A 21820-nucleotide genomic window follows, 5' to 3' on the forward strand; every position below is an offset into this window, starting at 1 on the left:
TCTACCAGAGCCATCGTGGGAACATCGTCAATGAATACATGAATCTTGTTGTGAAGCATGTGAACTAAAGGAGGCATACTTGTGTGCAAAGCGGTACGTCCAGCGACCTCGCCTCCATCGGCCGCGCCGGCTAGTTTCCCGGTGGCGGAGAGGAAAGCCGCGGCCGGGGACGGGGAGATGGGGACCGTCGCTGGCGCGTAGTAGGAGGCATCAAGCTCCTCACAGAGGCAGGCGAATCACTGCGGCCGTTCGGCCGGTGCCCGTGCTTCTGGGCGGTTGAATCCGAAGGCCAGTAGGCGTAATCGGGCTGTTGGCTTCGCCGTGTAAGCATCGCTAGTCGGTCAGAAAAGGTCGTGCGTGGGCGACGTCGCGATGGGCAAAACCGGGCTATATGTCCGCGAACACCGCACTGGTAGCACACGGGGCGTTCCCGAGGCACATTGAATGCTGCGGTGTGGAGAGGATACTCAGGGAACTGTTGCCACTCGGACACAAACAGAGGCGGTTGGCTGTCGTAGCTATAACTGCTGAGGAGCGCATAAGACGACTCGACGTAATTAGCCTGTGGTGGCGGAGCCCTCAGCCGTGGACTGCGGGTGGAGTAACTGCGCTCGTCGAAACTCGCAGCATTGATGCTTGGGGATAGTGTATCACACTGTGGGACTCCAGCTTGAATGGGAACAGAGACATGGCGACGCAGTTCCTCCCGTACAATCTGACGAATGCTGGAGGAAAGGTCGGCAGGTAGAGAATTCTGGCAGACATCGACGGTGGCAACAGTCGTGACGTTGGCGAGACGTCCGAACTTCGATGTGAAGCGACGAGTTTTAGGAGCCTCGAAGGTTCGGCAGTGGTTAATCACGTCGGCCACGCATTCCAGGCTCTCCTTGCCAATGAGGAAGTGGTAGACGTCATCGGCGATGCCCTTAAGTATATGGCCCACTTTGTCTTCTTCCGTCATGTGGGCATCCACCAACTTGCACACTTCAGAATCTCTTCAATGTAGGTTCTGCATGTCTCACCGGTGACTTGAGCCCTCTGCGACAACGTCTGCTCGGCACGTTTCTTCTTCGTTGCTGGGTCTCCAAAGCAGTTCTTAATTTTCTCCACAAACTGGTCCCAGGTTGTCAATGTGTCTTCATGCTTCTCAAACCATACCAGCGCCGTGAAATCGAGGAAGAGCCCCACGTGAGACAGCTGGCTAGCCGCATTCCAACCGTTCGAACGGCTCGCCCGCTGATAGTGGCTTAGCCATTCATCCACGTCATCGCCGGGTTTCCCTGTGAAGGTTCGCGGCTCCCTGTAGTGGTAGGGCGACTTCCTTGCGGCTGGTTGCTGGTTGTCTCCGTCCGAGCTCATTTCTTGAGGTAATGGTGCCAAGCCCGCTAGTCGACGGCTGTGGCGAAGCTCGTGTCGCGGTCCCGTCGTTAGGGGACGGTGCCTCTCCGGTATCACTTGGTAGTAGCTAGCTTACCCAGCACCTTGCACCACAATTGTGACGATGGAACGCGTTTATTTACAAGATGGGTAACACAGAGGTGTAGCTCAGCGAAGGATCCCCAGCGTCGCTCGCGAGCCAGTCGAGTCTCTTCCTCCTCTTCGTCGAATCTTCGCTAGCCACTATCAGCGGGTGAGCCGTTCGAACGGTTGGAATGCGGCTAGCCTGCTGTCTCACGTGGGGCTCTTCCTCCTCTTCGAATCTTCGCTAGCGCGTTTCAATATGATGATGAGATGGTGGTAGTTGGAGTGTTGAAGAGATGGATGAATAGACACACAGACAGATGCATGGATGGACACCAGAACGGACGCAGGGCGATGCATGGACGAACATAGGGATGGACGCACAAACAGACGCACGCACGGACAGGCGGATGGACGCATGGACGGTCACACAGACGGATGCTCGGACGGGCGGAAGCAAGAACGAATGAACGGACGAATGCTTCGCCCCACTCTCCATCATTCACTCCGTGGGTATGCTGCCATTTTTAAAAGATAAAATCCCTCTTTATTGCGCATGTGAGGTCGGGGGTGTTGACAGGGCATAGTTGTAGAATTATGGCTGGTTCATATATTTGGGATCAAGAAAATGAGTCGTGACATGCCATGTTGGAGATTTTATCTCGTGCTAAAGCTGGTCCTGTTTGCTGGTATATCCAGATGACTTGGCTGCTATATTGCTCCAAATGTTTAACTTCTTGTCCAGGGGTTCAGTGTGTGCGCTTCCTTTCTTGTAGCTATATTTGGGACAGCGCATCTCCCCGTCTTTTTTGCACTTGTGCTTCAGGCGCCGTTCCTCGTGGTTATAAGAGTGCAACCTTAGTTGACTTTTCTCAGACTTTGACACAGTCCCATCACTGTTCAAAAAACGAGATTTGAACAGCATTTCAAGATATTGAACGACTTTATTGACCACTTTGTAATCAAGCAGTCTTTATGTACCTTATCGGGCACGTTGGCAGCAGTGGGCCTCGACGTTTATGGGCAGATTGAAAATGAGCAAGTGGAGGCAGGAAAGTGCTGTGGCCGGTATGCAGGCAATGGTTCTAAGGAAGACGCCAATGTGACGGGGGCTGCAACTAACTGGTATAACGGGCCAGGGGTTGGCGGTAGCACTGTCCGTATCGGAAAACAGCTTGAAAAGAATGCAGCATTTTTGCTGGACTGCGTAACAGTACTGCTGTTAGGTTGCTGTTTGCAGACCTTAATCGGCTGCAATGCCTTTAATATAGTAGTGTGACAGGTTCAGTAAATAAAGCCAGTCGAGCTAGCTGTGAAACGTTAATCTCTCACGAGAAAAGGAAGTGAGCGTTTGATTTGCAAAAAAAAATTATACTTTCACAAACACACAAAAAAAAAACCACAAAAAGGAAAATACTAAGATCAGAAAAATGTTAACTAATTAGCACTGTCAGTTTCGTTAGCGAGCGGAAACCTCTAAGAGTCTAAACAGTCCTTTTCGTTAAAGTCCTCGTGTTTGAGTCCGGACGCGAGAGAAGACGGATACGGCTCACCAGCGGTTCACGCCCTTCAATAGTCCATTGGGGAAGCTGCCGTGGTGAGAGTGCATAAGCTCGGGCCCGTAGCCCGACGGCTTGCTCCCGCTCCCGGTAGACGTCATCTGCTGCGCTGTCTTCCGCTCGAACATCAGACCAAGGTCTTGCCAAGGATTCGCCAATAGCCGCTGCGGTTGAATGGTCACCAGGACCCCGTGGAAACAGTCGCCCGCTAGGTGGATGCCCTGACGCCCAGGAGGTACTCGCACCCGACGAGGTCGCACGCCGCACCCTAGCCTTCTTCTTCCAAGCACGAGCCCGAATCTCCTCTTCCTCGTTCTTCGATGCCCTGGCTCTGGATTTTTCTCCCATTCCCTTGAATTTTCTTCTTTTTCCAATCGCCAGTGTTCGCCGCACTGGCGCAATACGCCATCTTGCACACATTGTCAGTAGTTCATCTTACGCGCCAAATTTGAAAGTCACTTGACTCGCGCACTTCACTCACAACAAGAGTCCCCCCTTTGAAAAGTTTCTTTTGTGAAGAAAAATAAACTGCAGTTCAGTGCGCGAGAAGTCACCACGCGTCGTCCATTCACAAGATGTCCTTAACAAACAAACAACTTGAAGTAGTCGCTTGTCTCGAGAAAACGTAAAAATTCACAACCGGCTCATATAATCTGCGCCGACATTTTCAGAGCCTCTAATGTGCTCGACTCGGAATGAATATTCTTGTAACGCGAGGCTCCACCGTAATACCCTACTGTTCAGGTGTTTTGCCCTTAAGAGATACTGCAGTGGTTGGTGATCGGTCTGTACGACAAATGACGTTCCGTACAGAAAAACATGATACTTTTCTATCGCCCAGACCAACGCTAAGCATTCCCTCTCGATTGCTGAGTATCTCTTTTCGCGAGGCTGAAGTTGACGACTGGCATATGACACAGGGTGGAGGATGCCATCATGCTCTTGCATAAGGATAGCGCCTATACAAGAATCAGAGGCGTCAGACCGAAGCACGAATTCTCTTTTCAGATCGGGTGCTTTGACGATTGGCCCAGAAGACAAAGCCTTTTTGAGTGATTCAAACGCTTCTTCTCTATCCGTGGTCCACGTAATCTTGTTTTTCTCCATCTTCCTCGTCATCTCAGTGAGCGGCTGTGCTTTCTCGGCGTACCGAGGTATCAGGTCACGGTAATAGCCAGCCAGTCCAAGGAATGACCGGAGTTGCTTCTTTGTTTCAGGCTTAGAAGCACAGGTGATCTTCTGTATCGTGCTTTCGACTGGCCGTATGTTGCCATCTCCCAATCGATGTCCCAAAAAGGTGACTGTGCTCATAGCCACTTCACATTTCTGTGGCTTGATCCTTAGTCCGGCTTGTCGTATCCTGGCAAAAAATTGCTTCAAAGTTGTTAGATGTTCTTCCCACGTAGTGGTAGCCACCAGTACGTCGTCTATGTAATGAACGACGTTGGGTATTCCAAGCAATAACTTTCTCATCAGACGAGTGAAGACCGCGGATGCGGTCTTGATGCCAAAAGGCATATACAGGAAATGATAATGCCCTGATTGGCTTGAAAAGGCGGTCTTTTGCTGCGAGTCTTTTGCGAGAGGAACCTGCCAATATCCTTTAGTTAAATCAAACTTCGAGAACCATTTCTTTGTTCCCACTTCGGCAAACAAGTGATCAGTTCTGGGTATAGGTTCTGCATCAGATACCAGAACATTGTTTATACGGCGAAAGTCTATACAGGCCCTGTAGCCATTGTCTGGCTTTTTGACTAGTACCAAAGGAGAATTATATGGTGACTCTGAGGGTTCTATAATGCCAAGTTGCAACATGTCTTGCACTTCCTTTTCAACGACTTCCTTCATAGAGAATGGCAATGGGTATTGTGGGGTGTTAACTGGTTCTGAACTGGTCGTTTGTAACCGACACTCCACAAGGTTTGTTTTACCTGGGATCTCCGAGAATACGTCTTCGTAGGTACTTAAGATGTCCCGTATCTCCACCCGCTGTCGCTCCCCGATTTCATCTCCAAGCTTTATGGAGTCAATACCGCAGCTACCCTGTACTTTGAAAGTTGGTAGTGGTTTCTCAGACTCCTCTTCCTCCAGAACGACAAAAGATGATGTCTGAGGAAGCTGTTCTTCACGGCGTTCTTCATACTTTTTCAGCATGTTTATGTGGAAAAGTTTTTTGCTGTGTCCAAGGTCCAGCCAGTAGTCATAGTCGTTTTTCTTTTCTATGACTGGAAACGGCCCTTTCCAATGCATCAATAACTTGTTGTTGCTTGTGGGAAGCAAGATCAATGCACGGTCACCAGCTTTCAGGTCCCGTTGCTTGCTGTGGCGGTCGTAATACCTTTTCTGCGACACCTGTGCTCGGCTCAGGTTTTGTCGTACCAGCTCTAGTGTCTTCTCAATTCGCTCTCTTAAATCCAGGACATATCCGTACGTCGTCTTAAGTTCTTCGTTCTCCTGATCATGATTCCATAGCTCTTTCAGGATGCTCAGAGGTCCTCGAATATGTCGGCCATAAATAAGTTCAAATGGTGAGAACCCGGAGCTTGCTTGTGGGGCTTCACGATAAGCAAACAAAAGAGGTGCTAGCAAGCGATCCCAACATTTAGGCTGTTCTTGAACCATTTTGCGGAGCATTTGCTTGAGTGTTCCATTAAACCTCTCTACCATCCCGTTGCACATAGGATGGTATGGAGTGCAGCTAAGATGCTTGACTGCCAGTAGTTCATTCACCTCCTTCATTAGATCTGAGGTAAAGCACGATGCCTGATCAGCCAAGACTTCTCGTGGAAAACCAATGCGAGAAAACATCTCGACAAGTCCCTCGGCCACTGTAGCTGAGTCAATTGCTGTCAAAGGCACTGCATCAGGGTAGCGAGTGGCGAAATCCACAAGAGTCAAAATATACCGATGGCCTTTTGCCGAGGCTGGAGTTATCGGTCCAATGATGTCGACCGCCACACGTTCAAAAGGGGTGTCGATCAACGGCATACGCCCTAGAGGCACCTTGCCCACCTTGCCTTTCGGTAAAGTCCTTTGACAGGCGTCACATGATCGGACATATCTGCGGATATCTTCTTGTACCCCGGGCCAGTAGAAGGCGTCCAGAACTCGATCTATTGTTTTTTTTACACCCTGATGGCCTGACATGACATTTTCATGAGCCAAACGTAACACTTGGCCTCTCAGGGACTTCGGGACTATGGCTTGTTCAATGATCTTACCAGGGGACAGGAAGTATTGTCGGTAAAGAATACCATTCTTGGCTACGAAAGAAAAAGATGTCGAGCCCTTTCTAACAAACTTCTTACCCACTCTGGCTCTGCAGATGTCAAGCGTCTGGTCTTTTTCTTGTTCTTCGCGAAACATTTTGCGAGACATCTGGCCAGGGAGCCCAACAGAGATGGCCCTTCGCGAACTATTGAGACGTGCGGCACCAACCAGTTGAGAATTTGGGTGGTTACCTTCGTCCGCAGAATGAACTTTTTTCTCAATGAATTGATCTTGAGAAAGTTTCCGCGAAACGTCGGGGTCATTGGCGTCACGGGCCCCCGGTACGTTCCCAACTATGACGTCATACAGTGGCGACGGCATACACTTGACGATGGCCATGCCGGAAAAGTATGGAGATCTGATACGTATCTCCGCCTCAGGGGTTACGATGGTGCTGCCATCAGCCAACCACAACGTCGCGGTAGTGCCAGTTAGTGCTTCATCAGGTACTAATGACCGGCGTACTACCAACGTGTTGCTTCCGGTGTCCTTTAGGACTCGAACAATCTGTCCATTCACTTCCCCTGGTAACACTGGCATGGGACGTTTCTTACATTGCGCTTGCGTCTTCACCGTGCCCATAACATTGTCGTCTCGGTCCGAGTCGTCGCCATCAATCATGGATTGTTGTGGACCGGTCTCTTCTTTGGGTAGCATTAAACAAGATGTAGTTGATTTCGAAGTGCCAGTCATTTTCTGACAGCCCTTCACATCATGCCCCCACTTACGGCAGTTTGTACAAAATACTTGTTTAGGTTTACTTCGACAGTCAGAAGCCTTGTGCCCCTTACGGCCACAAACAAAACATTGCATCTCTGCTCTTGGGCTTGAAATCAATTTAGCCTTCCCAGTTGTGTCCTCACTCTTATTCTGAACTATTAATAAGTTCTTCAATCTCTTTGCCTCTATATATATATCAGCTGCCTCTGCCATGGCTTCCAGAGTCTTGCAGTTCTTCTCCCGTAAGAAGAGCGCCAGCTGACTACTGCAGTTCGCCATGAATTGTTCGGCTACAATCAAGTCACGGACTGAATCGAAATTCCTCTCTGTCTGAGACATTTCTATCCACCTGTCAAAGAAACTTTGGAGTCTCGTGGCATACTGTTTTCCAGTTTCGCCGTCTTCAGGCTTGCTTTTCCGGAATTTCTCACGGTAGCCATCAGCCGTGAAGCGAAAACGCTGGAGCAGTGCCAATTTGACTTCGTCGTATGACAGGGAATCGTTCGGTGACAACCGTCCAAATACCTTCAGAGCCTCTCCGCCAAGGCACAAACTAAGAGCCGTGGCCCACTTTTCCCGTGGCCAATCTTGACCTGTCGCCACTCTCTCAAACCTTTTCAGGTAGGCGTCAAGGTCGTCTCTGTCCTCGTTGAAAACGGGTATAAAGTTATGCGGGTTCACTACCATAGGCGCGTTCCTTTGGTTGCCCGTGTCAGCCACCATAGGCTGACCGACACCGGCCTCAGCTACTCTCAGGCGCAGTTGCAGCGTCCTCTCTTCTACTTCCAAGTGTCGCTGGCTTGCTTCTCGGGTTTGGTTCTCCGTTTTTGCTACTTCAAGACGTAGCTGTAAATTGCGGCCTTCCAGCTCCAACTGTTCTTTCTTCGCGTCTCTCTCCGCGGCTCGTTCATCGCGCTCACGCGCTTCTCGTGCGTCAAACCAAGCCTGCAATTCTGCTCCCTCCAACCCCATGCGTTCTGCCAGCGCCATCAACTCTCGCGAGCCCATTTTACTTTTTTAGTTAGCCTTACTCAAATCTACTTTTTAGTGGCAAACACTCACGTCCTGTCGCGGACGCCAATTTGTGACAGGTTCAGTAAATAAAGCCAGTCGAGCTAGCTGTGAAACGTTAATCTCTCACGAGAAAAGGAAGTGAGCGTTTGATTTGCAAAAAAAAAATTATACTTTCACAAACACACAAAAAAAAAACCACAAAAAGGAAAATACTAAGATCAGAAAAATGTTAACTAATTAGCACTGTCAGTTTCGTTAGCGAGCGGAAACCTCTAAGAGTCTAAACAGTCCTTTTCGTTAAAGTCCTCGTGTTTGAGTCCGGACGCGAGAGAAGACGGATACGGCTCACCAGCGGTTCACGCCCTTCAATAGTCCATTGGGGAAGCTGCCGTGGTGAGAGTGCATAAGCTCGGGCCCGTAGCCCGACGGCTTGCTCCCGCTCCCGGTAGACGTCATCTGCTGCGCTGTCTTCCGCTCGAACATCAGACCAAGGTCTTGCCAAGGATTCGCCAATAGCCGCTGCGGTTGAATGGTCACCAGGACCCCGTGGAAACAGTCGCCCGCTAGGTGGATGCCCTGACGCCCAGGAGGTACTCGCACCCGACGAGGTCGCACGCCGCACCCTAGCCTTCTTCTTCCAAGCACGAGCCCGAATCTCCTCTTCCTCGTTCTTCGATGCCCTGGCTCTGGATTTTTCTCCCATTCCCTTGAATTTTCTTCTTTTTCCAATCGCCAGTGTTCGCCGCACTGGCGCAATACGCCATCTTGCACACATTGTCAGTAGTTCATCTTACGCGCCAAATTTGAAAGTCACTTGACTCGCGCACTTCACTCACAACAAGTAGACACGTGGCAGGTCCGTTATTTAGTCTGGGGCATTGGCGGGAAACGACTTGACAGCACAACCTGTAAGAATAGTTCGTTTCTTTGTACCCTTTCCTTGTCACAAATAGAGGGGTAAGCAGCTGCAGTATCAATCTCCTTTTCATTCTCAGTGAGGGAAGAGTCAGTGGCGAGGTCGGTGTTGTACACTTCATTTGAAAGAATTCTGAGAAGACTTCTGTAGCTGCGCTGTGCGGGCTGTGAGGGCTGGCTCGTGCACAAAGGTTTGCAAACATGTTGCATTTCTGGAACAACAGCTTTCTGGAGCGACGATTAACATTGAAATTTAATACATTGAGCCACGAAAGACTGGAGAAGAATCACTGTGCTAGAAGCATGTAAATACAGTTTCTGGTGTGCTTGTACGACTGTACGCGGGCCTGAATAGTGGAATTTGGCAGGATTTGGAGCTTCAACTACAAGTCGTTTATTGCTAGCATGAAGCCAATCCTCGCAGAGTGTTAGCGGTACAACATTATTACTGATTACCGATTCTTCCACTAGGCCTTTGATGGAGCCCACTGAGATCTTCAGGCAGTCTGTACCTTTGGGATGCACACTTGGACTGTATTAACAATAGTTCAAGGCTCAGGTGTCTAGAACATGAATGAAAGGCTCTCCATTGTGGACTTGAACACTAAGGTTATCTTAGGTCCATCGTCTAGGAAGACGTCATAGCAGTTTATAAGTGAAATTTGGCCATGAAGCATGAGCTCGTAAGCTAGGAGACTTAGATGGCTTCTGAGGCATTCACATGCAATGCAGGCGTTGCTGCATGGCATACTGTGGAAGCCGTAGCTGGCTGCTACATGACAGCCTTTCACTTTTCTGGGCGTTTCAACGCTAGATGACCCTGTTCATGGCACCTGAAGCAAACAGGTCAACCTAACGACTGTTCGGGACGGAAGCCACGGACACTTTAGTGGTCAGACAAAGCTTAAGTGCTAGCTTCTTCTTACAGCGAAAGCCATTATGAAATCACTGCTTGCGTCACTTGGAATTACATGTCCGCCACCGCCGCCGCCGCCGCCGCTGATGTCCGTAACCACATCGCGGGAAATTAGCAAAAAAACACAGGGAGGATTGAACCCGGGTCCGCTGGGTGCCAGCCCAATATTCCATGACTGAGTTGCGCCAGTGCTTGTAACTTGTTGTAAAACCTGCCTTAGGCAGGCATGACCTAGCACCAATGGCGCAGTGGGGCTCAAACCCAGGTCCGCTTGGTACCAACCCAGTATTCTAACTCTGAGCTACTCCAGTGGTTGCGACTTGTTGTCAAACTTGCCTTAGGCAGGCTTAATGTCGGAAAAGCAATTGCCTGAACACGACTTATAAAGCGTTTTACAACAGCGAAAGAACAAGCAGTCGTCGCACAATGCGATTGGCGAAATGAGTAGGCCGTCCGATCCTCCAACCCATTACAAAAGCTTGTTCTTGTTACCGTATTAGCTGTTGCGCATACCTACTTCAGCTGATATTCCTCATCGTCATCAGCCACTGCATGGATATATGGCGCAAAATGTCTAGCAAGTGCTTAGCGGATACCACGCTTCTCCGAAGAATGACAAAAAGTAACTTAGCGAATTTCGCCCTACTACCGAAAAGTTTATTATTACTGCCCTAGTGGGTACCAAGCAAGTGCGCTTGCAGTAGTTATCCCATGAGAGTTTTGAAAAGGCTCTGAAATGCCGCTCTTCTAGCTTTCGCTGTTACTGTGTTGCGCCCACCGCGCAGGCCTGGCATTGTAGGAGTGAAGCTTCCTAAAGCGGCATTCGTTCGTCCCTCGTAGTAGTTTGTAACATGTCTTACGCTTTGACCTGCAACGTGGTGTTGGTGGGAGAATTTTCCTGTGCGTTGTTGAATAATAAAAATTTCCCAGCATGCGCGTTAACTAAAAGCCAAATTCTCCTGTCTCTCATTTCCCGTTAGCAGTCATTGGCAAGTATATTGAGAACTATCTGACAAGAAAGGGTTGCTATGTCATACTCGCTGGGCGTAACCTCCTTGGTTTTTGAAAGGTTTAACGAGTGTCGGGCCGCAGTTCCATGAATACAGTGAACTAGTATATTCTGCTACGGGGGTTTATTGGGGTGCACAACGACCACGAAAACAGCAGCAGCAGCAGGCAAAGCGTAGCCAGGGAGCGAACAGCCGAGCGAACCTGGCGATGGCAAGGCGCTTCCGCATGTGTTCATCTTCTTCCTCACAAGAACCCCCTGTATCGAGAGGTAGCCATCCTGGCAACCTAGAAAGAGGTCAGAAGGTCATAATAATTCTTTAGACGGTTAATGTGGACTGTTTCGAGCCCTCAGCGACGAAAGTCGGAAGTTGGCATAACGAGTTTAACCACATGATTAACAGAAGACGTCTGCGCAACCACGCGGTAAAGTCCGTGATACTTCGGAAGAAACTTGGAAGAAAGGCAGAGAGCAGCAACTGGCGGGACCAAAAGCCACACGAGAGAGTCGACGGTGAAAGGGTCAGGAGGGATGTAAGAGTCGTGACGCTGTTTTAGGCGACACTGTTGGTCGTAGGTGAAAGAACGGGCGAGTTGTCGGCATTTTTCGGCGTAGCGAGCAACCGCGGACACAGGCTGGTAGTCCTCAACGTCTGGATGATATGGCATAATCATATCAATGGTTCTAGTGCGTTCACGGCCGTATAGCAAGAGGAATGGTCAAAATACGGTGATGGTTTGGGGGGCGGTGTTGTAGGCGAATGTGATGAACGGAAGAACAAGATCCCAAATGCAGTGGTTTGACGCAACGTACATGGACAACATGTCACCCAGAGTTCGTTTAAATTATTCCGTTAATCCGTTTGTCTGTCGGTGATATGTGGTATTGGTGCGGTGAATAATTCTGCATTCGGATAGGAGTGAATGCAACACGTCTGGGAAAAATACACAGCCGCGATCACTAAGCAGTTCACGAGGGGCGCCGTGGTGGAGAACAAAGCTGCGTAGAATAAACGAGGAAACGTCTTTGGCCTTACGGCAGGTAATGCAGCGGTTTCAGCGTATCTTGTCAAGTGATCCACAACAACGACAATCCAGCGGTTGCCAGCGCCAGTGCATAGAAGATGACCGTACAAGTCAATGCCGACGCGATCAAATGGGTGGGCTGGGCAGGGAAGCGGCTGCAGAGGTGCGAGACTGGTTTGCCTCATTGGCAGGCGAGGCATGAGCGGACGTCTTTGAAGACGAAGCTGTACATTCCACGCCAATAATAGCATGAGCGAAGGCGCGTGTGCGTCTTGAACACGCCACCGTGGTCACACTGAGGGTCATTGTGGAAAGCGGAGCAGAGATTGCGATGAAGATGGCGGGGAACGACCAATACCTATGTGCGGCCATCGTTGTGGTAGTTATGGCGGCATAAATGACCATCGTGGATAGCGTAATGCTGCACTTGGTGGGTTATCACTCGTGGAGGTGAGTTGGTCAGGGGGCTTGACAAAAAGTTTAGAATTATGGAGATCCAAGGCTCATTCGTTGCTCCGAGGCCATGTCCAAGATGTCGAGTGGCGAAATATTGTGATTGTTACTAGATGCATGGCGTCTGAAATGAGTGGGAAGCGTGACAGGGCGTCAGCATCACAGTGTTGTTGGCCAGAATGATATACGACACAGATGTCGTATTCCTGCAGTCGGAGGGCCCCACGAGCAAGGCGACCTGACGTGTTCTTGAGGTTTGACTACCAACACAGAGCGTGGTGGTCTGTTACGACTCCAAAGGACGACCGTAAAGGTAGGGGCGAAACTTCTGTAGAGCCCGTGTGATGGCCGGGCACCCTTTGTCGGTTACGGTGCAATTTAGCTCAGGTTTTGTGAGTGCACGACTGGCATATGCAACCACGTATTCGGCATTGGCACCGTCACGTTGTGCGAGCACAGCAGCAGGGACGACACTACTAGCATCAATGTGAATTTCTGTACCGGCGCTCGGAGCGAAGTGAGTGAAAATTGGTGGAGACGTAAGCAGGCGTCAAAATGTCGTAAACGAATCGTCACAAGCTTCTGACCAGGTAGATAATTCTTTGTCGCCTTGGAGGAGTGCATTGAGAGGTGCGATGACAGTAGCAAAATTACGAACGAAGCGCCAAAAATAAGAGCATTAACCAATGAAAGTTTGCAAAGCTTTCAGGTTAGTAGGCTTCGGGAACTGCGATACGGTTCGAAGTTTACCAGGATCGGGAAGAATGTCTTCTTTGAAGACGACGTGGCCTAGTATAGTTAGTTTGCTAGTGGCGAATAGGCACTTTTCAAGGTAAGCTGGAGACCTGCATTTTGGACAAAGGGTCAAAGCCTGATGCAACCGTTGTAAATGGGTCGGGAAATCTGGCGTAAAGACGATAATATCATGCAAATAGCAGAAGCAAGTGTGCCACTTAAAGCCGCGTAAGATACCGTCAACCATGCATTCAAACGTTGCGGGCACGTTACAGAGACCAAATGGCATTACAGTGAATTTGTATAATCCATCTGGTGTTACAAACGTGGTTTTCGAGCAGTCAGTCGCAGCCATGGGCACTTGCCAGTAGCCCGAGCGGAGATCCAAGGAAGAAAAGAACTCTGCTCCTTGCAAGCAGTCGAGTGCGTCATCTATTCGTGGCAACAGGCACATATCCTTTCGGGTAATCTTGCTAAGCCGGCAATAATCGACGCACAATTGTATTGTGCCATCTTTCTTCCGAACAAGGACGACAGGTGATGCCCAAGGACTGTTGGAAGGTTGAATGACACCACGTTTAAGTATGCCATTCACCTGGTCGTCGATAAGGCGCCTCTCACTCGCCGATAATGGGCAAGAACGCTGTCGAATGGGCGCATGGCTTCCGCTGTCGATAGCATGCAAAACAGTCGTTGTGTGGCCGAGTCCCCTTGCTTGGCAGTCAAAAGAGTAAGGGAAATTGTCGAGCAAGCAAAGAAGTTGGTCTCGTTGTGTAGTCATAAGGTCACTGGCTATAGCTGGTGTGAAAGATCGTGGTAGTGGCCGAGGAGTTGATGTCTCGAGGGTGGCCATATCAGTGGGGTTGTCCATGCTGTCGAATATCGAAGATGACGCCAGCGGCTCGGCTTTGACGAGGGTATTCCGGCTGCGCAAAGTGATTAGCTCAGGCGATATATAGGGCGATGTACATCAGAGAGGCGCCTGAATGGAACTCGATAATTGCAAATGGCAATGGCAGTGATTGGCGGCGAACTTGAAGTGCAGATGGTGCGAAAAGCACTGAGCCGCCGTCTTTAGAGTCACAAGAGATGGAGACAAGAAAAAAAAAACTGGGCAGGCACAATGGTGTCGTCACAAACTGTGATTTTGTGCCTTGTGTTCTTGTCAATGATGACATCTGTCGAAAATGAAAACAAACTCGAGTTCATCGCGGGCGCAATTGATGATCGCACGAGTGTAGAGAGGAAATCCCACCCTTCTATGACGTCGTGAGAACAAGATGGCAGCACATGGAATGCGATCACAGAATGAACATCCTGGATGACAATACGGGCTGTGCAGGCACCGGATGGCACGACGCGCTGCGCGTTGGCTGTACGAAGGGATAGTCCAGAAACAGGCGTCATGACTTTTCCGATATGGAGGCAAATGCGGGCATCAATCGCTGAAAGGGCAGCGCCGGTGTCGACAAGGGCTAGCGTCCATGTTCCTTCTATAGCGACTTCAATACCATTTAGGGTATCGCAGTTCTCGCCTCCTGAACTGCGATACTTAGTTTTCCTGGCGAACAGGGCTTCGCCGTTGGTGCATGGGGAAAGAGAGCGCCGGCGAGGAGAAGGCGAGCGGCGAGAGAAGGGTGGGGTCCGGGAGCTGGGACGAGATTCGTAGTCGCCTGAATAACTGCGGCCGGGTTGACATGGCACATATGTGACCCATGGTGGACGCACACTGTTGAGATAGGTGGTGCACGAAAGCGACCCTAAGAGGCCACATGTCCAACAAGGCCACATTGAAAACAAATGGAATGGATGTCTTGCGTGCGCCAAGGGCCGTCGGCTCGTGTGTACTGTACGACTTGGCGGGCGGGCGGCGACGCTGGAGTGCAAAAAGGCATACTACGAGGGCTGCATCCTTGCATCACAGGCCTGGAAGCAACTTCGGCGTACGTCAGGGGAGCAGCAGTCGGAGCCCGATGGAGCGAAGGCGAGACTTATTCGGCGACCTGGTTCCTGATGATGTTTTGAAGAAAGGGCGCCAACGGGGAAGTCGACTGGCCGTGAACAAGCGGCATCAGCGAAAGCTGGTGTGCGATCTCTTCACGAACGGAATCCTTAATATGTAGCATCAGAGAAGGATTGTCAGGAGCAACAGCCAATCCCGACATTGAAGTCGCCTGTGGATGAGAGTGGCGCGTGGCTGTGCGTTGTTTGCGCCGCTCATCAAAACTTTGGCAAAGACTGACACGTTCAGACACTGTGCACGGGTTCTTTGCCAGCAGCATCTGAAAGGCGTCCTCGTCAATCTCTTTCAAGATGTGCCTCATCTTATCGGTATCGGCTATTGCGACATCAACGCGGTTACACAGGTCGACAACGTCTTCAATGTAGCAGGTGAATGTTTCACCATTCTGCTGTGCGCGGCCACGCAACCGTTGCTTGGCTCGAAGCTTGCGAACAGCGGGGCGCCCGAATACTTCCGTGAAGTTTGTTTTGAAAGCAGCCCACGTCGGGAAGTCGCGTTGGTGATTTCGATGCCACATGCTGGCGACGCCACTCAAATAAAATGACTCGTAGCTGAGTTTCGCAACGTCAACCCAGAGGTTGATCACGCTTACCCATTCGTATTCGGTGAGCCAGTCATCAACATCCTCCTCTTTTGTACAGCTCAAGATTGATGGGTTGCGTTGACGCGATGGGCCAGGGCAGATCAATGTGGGCACCAGGACAGCAGATAGTTGCTGTGGCTGATTTGGTACTTCATCCAGCATTGCAGAGGCTGGCTTGAGTTTCCGGCAGTGAAGTTCCAGGCTGGCGCGACCCAGCACGTCCACCACTTGTTACGGGGGTTTATGGAGGTACGCAGTGACCGGGAAGATAGCGGCAGCAGCAAGCAAAGCGTAGCCAGGGAGCGAACCGCCGAGTGAGCCAGGCAATGGCAATGCGCTTCCACATGTGTCCATCTTCTTCCTTACAATACCATGAACTCGAGGGGGTTGAAGGAGAAAAGTAATCTCCAAGCAAGCCGTAAGAAAGTGTGCGTGTGCCACCTCTCGTTTAGTCCTTGGATTGTACGCTGGATGGCGTTGCTTCTATATGCGAAATATATGATGAAAAGCGGCGAGATGGTGGTAGGTCGAGTGTTGACTAGATGGACAAACGAACACACAGACAGAAGCATGGACGGACAAACGGATGGCTGCATGGACAGATAGACGCATGGACGGACGCAGGGTCATATGAATGGACGAACGCAGGGATGAACGCATGGATGGACGTGCGGAAGCGCGCACACGAACGGGCGGATGAAAGCACGGCTGGTCACACAGACGGATGCATGGACGGACGGAAGCTAGAAAGAATGGACGGACGGATGCTTTGCACTACTCTCTATCATTCACCCCGTGTATATGCTGTCATTGTTTTTCTGCAGGCGGCAGATACGCTACACGATGGCTACAAAGAGGACTAGCGGGACGACGCTGTGGCTAATAGCTTTGTATTGAACTTTACGGAGCTGAATGTCTTGATAAAGAGACTTGTCTGCAAAACGTACCCGTATTACATGTACCACAAAGAGGCTGCTCGAGACGATCGTGTGGCTCCTTTACCGCTTCTCTGTGCTGCATCCCCTTCTCCCGCTGCGTGCATATGTCGATGTTATTAACGACGTATGTCAGTCTTTATTATCAGCTGAAGATTAGGGAACTTGTGCGTGAGCGTGCTACGAGGGGGGGCTGGCCGAACAAAACGCACTCGTGCATCCCCAGGGCTCACGGCAGCAACGGCTCTCGCTGTGGCTGTCACTAGGAGACGAAGAAAAACGAAACCACGGAAAAAAAGAAACGATGTTTCGGCATTGCCATGTGTCGGGCGGTTCACAAATTGGGATGGATGTCCTTGAAGCTGATCTACGCTGATACGCTCACATCGCGCCGCCTTGACCACAATCTATCAAAGTGCAGTAGCGTGTAGACAGATATTATAGCCAACAAGTAACACGCAGGCCACGCTAGTTTGCAAGGCCCAAGGGCTATAGGTGGTGCGCCGTGCGATTGGAGGTGGCTATGGGAGGAGGGTCAAACAGTAAACTACCATAGGAAATATAGCAGCATATCCGCGGAGTGAATAATGATGAGGGGGGCGAAGCGTCTGTCTTTCCGCCCGTGCATGCATCTATCGTCAATGCACGCGTCTGTGCGTCCACCCATCCGTGCATGCGTCCATCCGCCCATCTGTCTGTCTGTCTGTCTGTCTGGCGACAAGTACGAGTCGTCGAGGCACTCCTCGCCCGCCGCGCTGGTTCTGCCGTGCCCCAGAAACAATCCGCCACATACGGCAATGATCCAGGAGACTGAGACAGCCACTCCTTCCTCGCGCACCTAGACACAACCCGTGCAGTAGCCAACTAGAGAGTAGTGGTGCAGCGCTATCAGAATATCCACACTCAACTGCAGATTGCTTGTACTTCCATGAGACAGTGCCGTGTATTATACTGTTCAGGAGTTACTGCCTTCCTTTTTTTTGTTTCTTCTACTCTCGGTTTTGCCTGATGCAGGACAAGGTTAGACTAAGAGGAGATTCGTCCCTAAAATACAGGACGCACGGACGTACGGCCCGCACCATTTGCACTCGATGAACTCTTGATTGTTGAATGAATATATTTTGAAGCAAAATGCTTTACCAGACTACCAGACGACAAGAGCATCTAACTATTGGCTACCTCACTTCTTGCCGCAGTGCGAAGGGTAGTGATGTCAGCTGATTGACAGCGCATCGACGAAGCCTTGTGTAATCCTATGCGTGCTACTGAAAACTGCGCAAACTGATACTTACGTATGAACAGAATGATGGTCGGAAATAATTTAGGCTTCAGTAGTAGGCCATTAGCCAGTAGCACGCCGTCACAGCTGCATTGGACCGACTGTTAAACGTGGCGATGGTGTACAAACATAATACGCGATCATTATTACTTCCGTTTTAATAACCCTGGAGCTGCTTCTTCAAAGGCAAGCAATCATATACTTCTCATTTGGTTGTGCTTGTGTCACAGCCGTGATAAGACTCCGACAGAGCGAAATTCAGGGCACTCGGATACCGCTGGTTCTATCAAACCAACCACAACAAAGATATTGAAACGGCTACACGCGTGCGCTTTTAGCAACTTCAAAATCGTGAAAATTTGTCAAACAACAACGTTAGCATAGAGGCGTGGTTAGCATAGAGGCGGAACATACCATAGAGGCGTGGTTGTAGTTAGAACTGCACAATCGGTCTACGCATTTCGCTCCGCCAGTCGCTTGTTGGTGGCATGTGGCGCTTAGTAATATGCACTGTATTGGGGCTACATGCAATGGAAAAGAAAAACTATGCTTCTATTTTGAGCCCACTCAACTATGTTACACAATAAATACAATCCAAGTGATTTGCAAGTGTGAACAAACTTTAACGCACGAGGGGACGTGAAATGCAACTCACTGCTCGTAAGCTAGCTGCTGATCGTCGTTCATTTTCGGTGTCGCTGTCGGTGCGTTCCACGTCCAGCGAAAAATTCTAGACGTCAAGACGGTTTCTTTGAACATTACTGCTTAAGGTCATCTGAGTTATTCTCATTGGTTTGACTTCGATAAAACGAACAACACGTAACTCATCACGCACAGTTCTCTCACAGCGTCACTGACCACGTTTATCTGGGTGCCGAGAATACTTGGTTCTGAAATCCGACAAGAAGGAAATCGCATGCAGTGTGCAACCACCTATCAACCAAGGCAAAAAACAAGTAGCGCATGGTTGGCCAAGGCTTAGGACAGCAAATCGAGGTTGCGCTACTTTCCTCGTAGAATGATTGCTATAGACTCCATGCACTACAAAAGCACTGGCTATTGCTTTACGTACGTAAAACAAGGTGAGTTTCAACTGCAATGATTCGACGATGCCATTTACCTGTCTAGTGTGGCTGCATAAAATCTCGCAAAACTGATTAGTGGATTCTGCGAGCCATAATCAAACGCGCGAGTGGCCACTTAATTTCATGACAGCATTGCCTCTCTCAAGAACGAATCAGATTTATCGTGTGACGGATGGTCCGGTTTACCCGCTGATGAATGAAACTTGCAAAGTGGTTTGTGTTTGTTTCTTGCTAACGCGTTAACCCTGCAGCGAGCACAGCCGAACAAGAGAGCGTCTGCCTACTGATCATCCTCGAGAGAACACTTCTGCATTCCGTTAGGTGAGGCGACAGTTTATGGACATTGCAAATAGCAAATTTTAGTTCGTACATGGGCTTCTTTCCGTCCTAGTAATACCGGGTTACTGCCACCGCAACCGTGAGAGGGCAGACAGGTGCGGTCACCTGGAAGCACTAAAAAAAACCTGGCAAAAAGAGAACGTATTTCATGTTTCCGCAAAGACACATTCCCTATACCAAATTTCAAGTGACTCTTTCCGTAGGCCTGAATGCTGTCCAGGGCGAATTTTAGAATATTACTAATCGAGACACGTGAGTGGGGATGGCCGAACCATACGTCCTCGGGCACCTTCTCACTGCTGCTTGGAACTGCATTCATTTGAGAACCGCTGTCTTCTCAAGGTTCGATGGAAATAAAAAATTATACGCGACGTCAAGAATGATGGTAATTCCTAGCTCCAGACTGTTGTATTCACTTCTAGTAGACACTGTACGGAGATGACGGCAGCACAGGTGATAATGCAACACTGACTGTGTGTACCTAGCAGACGAAATGTTTGCGGATCAGCTGAGCCTACATCACTCTTTTCTGTGGAGAAGTAATCAGCGGTGGTGCGATAAGGAAGTGACCGCTAGGAAGCGCCTAGTGCTGAAGTGACGGGTTCGCCGGCTGTTTTAAATTGTGCTAAATACCAAGATATGATAGCATAAAAATAATTGCTGTTCGCTTATCAGTTGCGTTTTGTTTCGCGAATTGCTATTAGGAGGTCTACAGCTACTTTTTGAAGCAAAATATTTATATGAGTAAATTTCATATCAGAGTTTTTTTTAACTGCTTCGTCGACAAATTGTTGTATGCTTGTGTCAGTAAGCTATCCCTCCTTGCTCCTCGGCACCGCTCACAGACTTCGGCATCTCTTAGCCTCACTAACAGCGCGTGTGAAAGAAGGTGTGTTTTATCTAAGGTGTGGTGGTACATTGATTTGCAATTGCCTTACCGCAATGGCTGCGTCGGAAAAAGCAACGGGTGCCTTTTGTCGCGAGCCAAGAAGTCAGAGGTTCGACGCCTAATTTGGCTATAGTTTTTCTTTTTTCTCATTCAGTATTGTTCGATTCGCAATGTCAAATCTCTGATTAAAATACGCCACTAAAATCTTGGTGCCTGAATTTAAGCACTTTCGTATAAATGAAGCTAGATTATACAAAATCTAAAAAAATACATGTTAGTGCACTATACTCTCAACCGGCTCATTTATTGGCAGTATATACAAGTAGCTAAGTTAAAAATTTTACACAACCACTGATTGAGCGGAAGTTCTACACTGATGTGTTTCTTATGAAGTTGTGTATTTTGCGTAGTGATATTGTGCATCGACCCTCAAAAAGAAGCCTCGTCTCGGTTGTTGCTGGAATTTTGTGTACTGTCTTTTGTGAATAGGACATTGGTAACTGTGATTCCTTAACAAAAGCTATAAGTGACGCCAGGACCACAATTTAAAAGATTTGCTTGAAACCTCTGTCAGGTGATGCATATAATGACACGTTATAACAAGTCGCATCACTTTCTTTTTCTTCATTTAGTGCCCACCAGGATCGCATCAAGGAGATCCATGTGGCCACGACTGCCTTTGCTTGAGACCACTAGGTTATGATGGACTTCTTCAGCTTGTGTGCATGAAGTAGGATTGCGTGCTTGTGTGAGGAGAAATTGCATGAGCTGCACTCGACGTCATTCGTTATGTCCATCGTGCAGAAGGATACATATGTAATAAAGTTTTTGTAATAACACAGAGTCTTCTGATACCATTTTTGTGGCTGGTTTGGCTGTTGCCGTGGTGCCATAACCACTTTATTGGGAGCTGTTGTGACGCGCACCTCAGACGACGTTACGAAGGGCACTACGAATCTCACCGCTGCAACCACTGTTTTCAAAGACGGCGACGCCAACACGGTCCCAAGGCACCACTGCTTCGAATTCCACCGGGAAGGTCACCAGCCGTTTGGTAGCGTAGGTTTCTCAGCTCGCGACTGCTTCTGCGCAGAGCTGATAGACGAGCGGACAAGACGACGGTGAGTTAACCAAGGTTTATGTACAGCATATATACAGAGGCTTTAAAAACTCGGCACTGGGGCCGACAGAGACGCGAAGAGCCGAGCTCTTCTCTCTAACACATAGCTCTACTCTCAAATGGGTCTGCTAACACATAGCTCAACTTTCTATCACATAGCTCTCTTCTCTGACACACAGCTCAACTCTCTATCACATAGCTCTCTTCTCTGACACACATGTCGGCTCTCCAACAGGTCTGCTGCTCGCGACGCGCCGCAGGGCTTCTTTTATATGCACCGGGTCCAACCCATATGTCCAACCAGAAGCGCCGCTGGTCGCGAGGTCAGAATCCTCCAATGAGGTCGCCGCTGGGCCGCGTCCTTTCTCATCGAATCTGGAGAGGCTGCGCTGCATGTGGCTGCACCCAAGGACGAGTGACGTCGCCGCGCATTGCGTCAGCTGCCAGACAGGAAGACGCCGGTTGTTTACTCGACGGGCTCGCGGCTGAT

The 21820-nt window shown here is 49.6% G+C and overlaps 1 protein-coding gene across 4 annotated transcripts in view; it reads left to right on the forward strand.

Moving 5' to 3' along the window:
* Positions 1-21049, forward strand: part of LOC142817436 (uncharacterized) — a 141557-nt gene extending 120508 nt beyond the window's left edge. For all 4 annotated transcript variants that reach the window (XM_075894456.1, XM_075894455.1, XM_075894454.1 and 1 more), the window contains one exon: positions 20843-21049. In XM_075894456.1, coding sequence (XP_075750571.1) covers positions 20843-20897 — 55 coding nt within the window. In that variant the 3' untranslated portion in view covers positions 20898-21049. The remainder of the gene's footprint in view (positions 1-20842) is intronic.
* The last annotated feature ends 771 nt before the right edge of the window (positions 21050-21820 follow it).

The sequence above is a fragment of the Rhipicephalus microplus genome, chromosome 5 (genome assembly GCF_043290135.1).
Source record: "Rhipicephalus microplus isolate Deutch F79 chromosome 5, USDA_Rmic, whole genome shotgun sequence".
Lineage (NCBI taxonomy): Eukaryota > Metazoa > Arthropoda > Arachnida > Ixodida > Ixodidae > Rhipicephalus > Rhipicephalus microplus.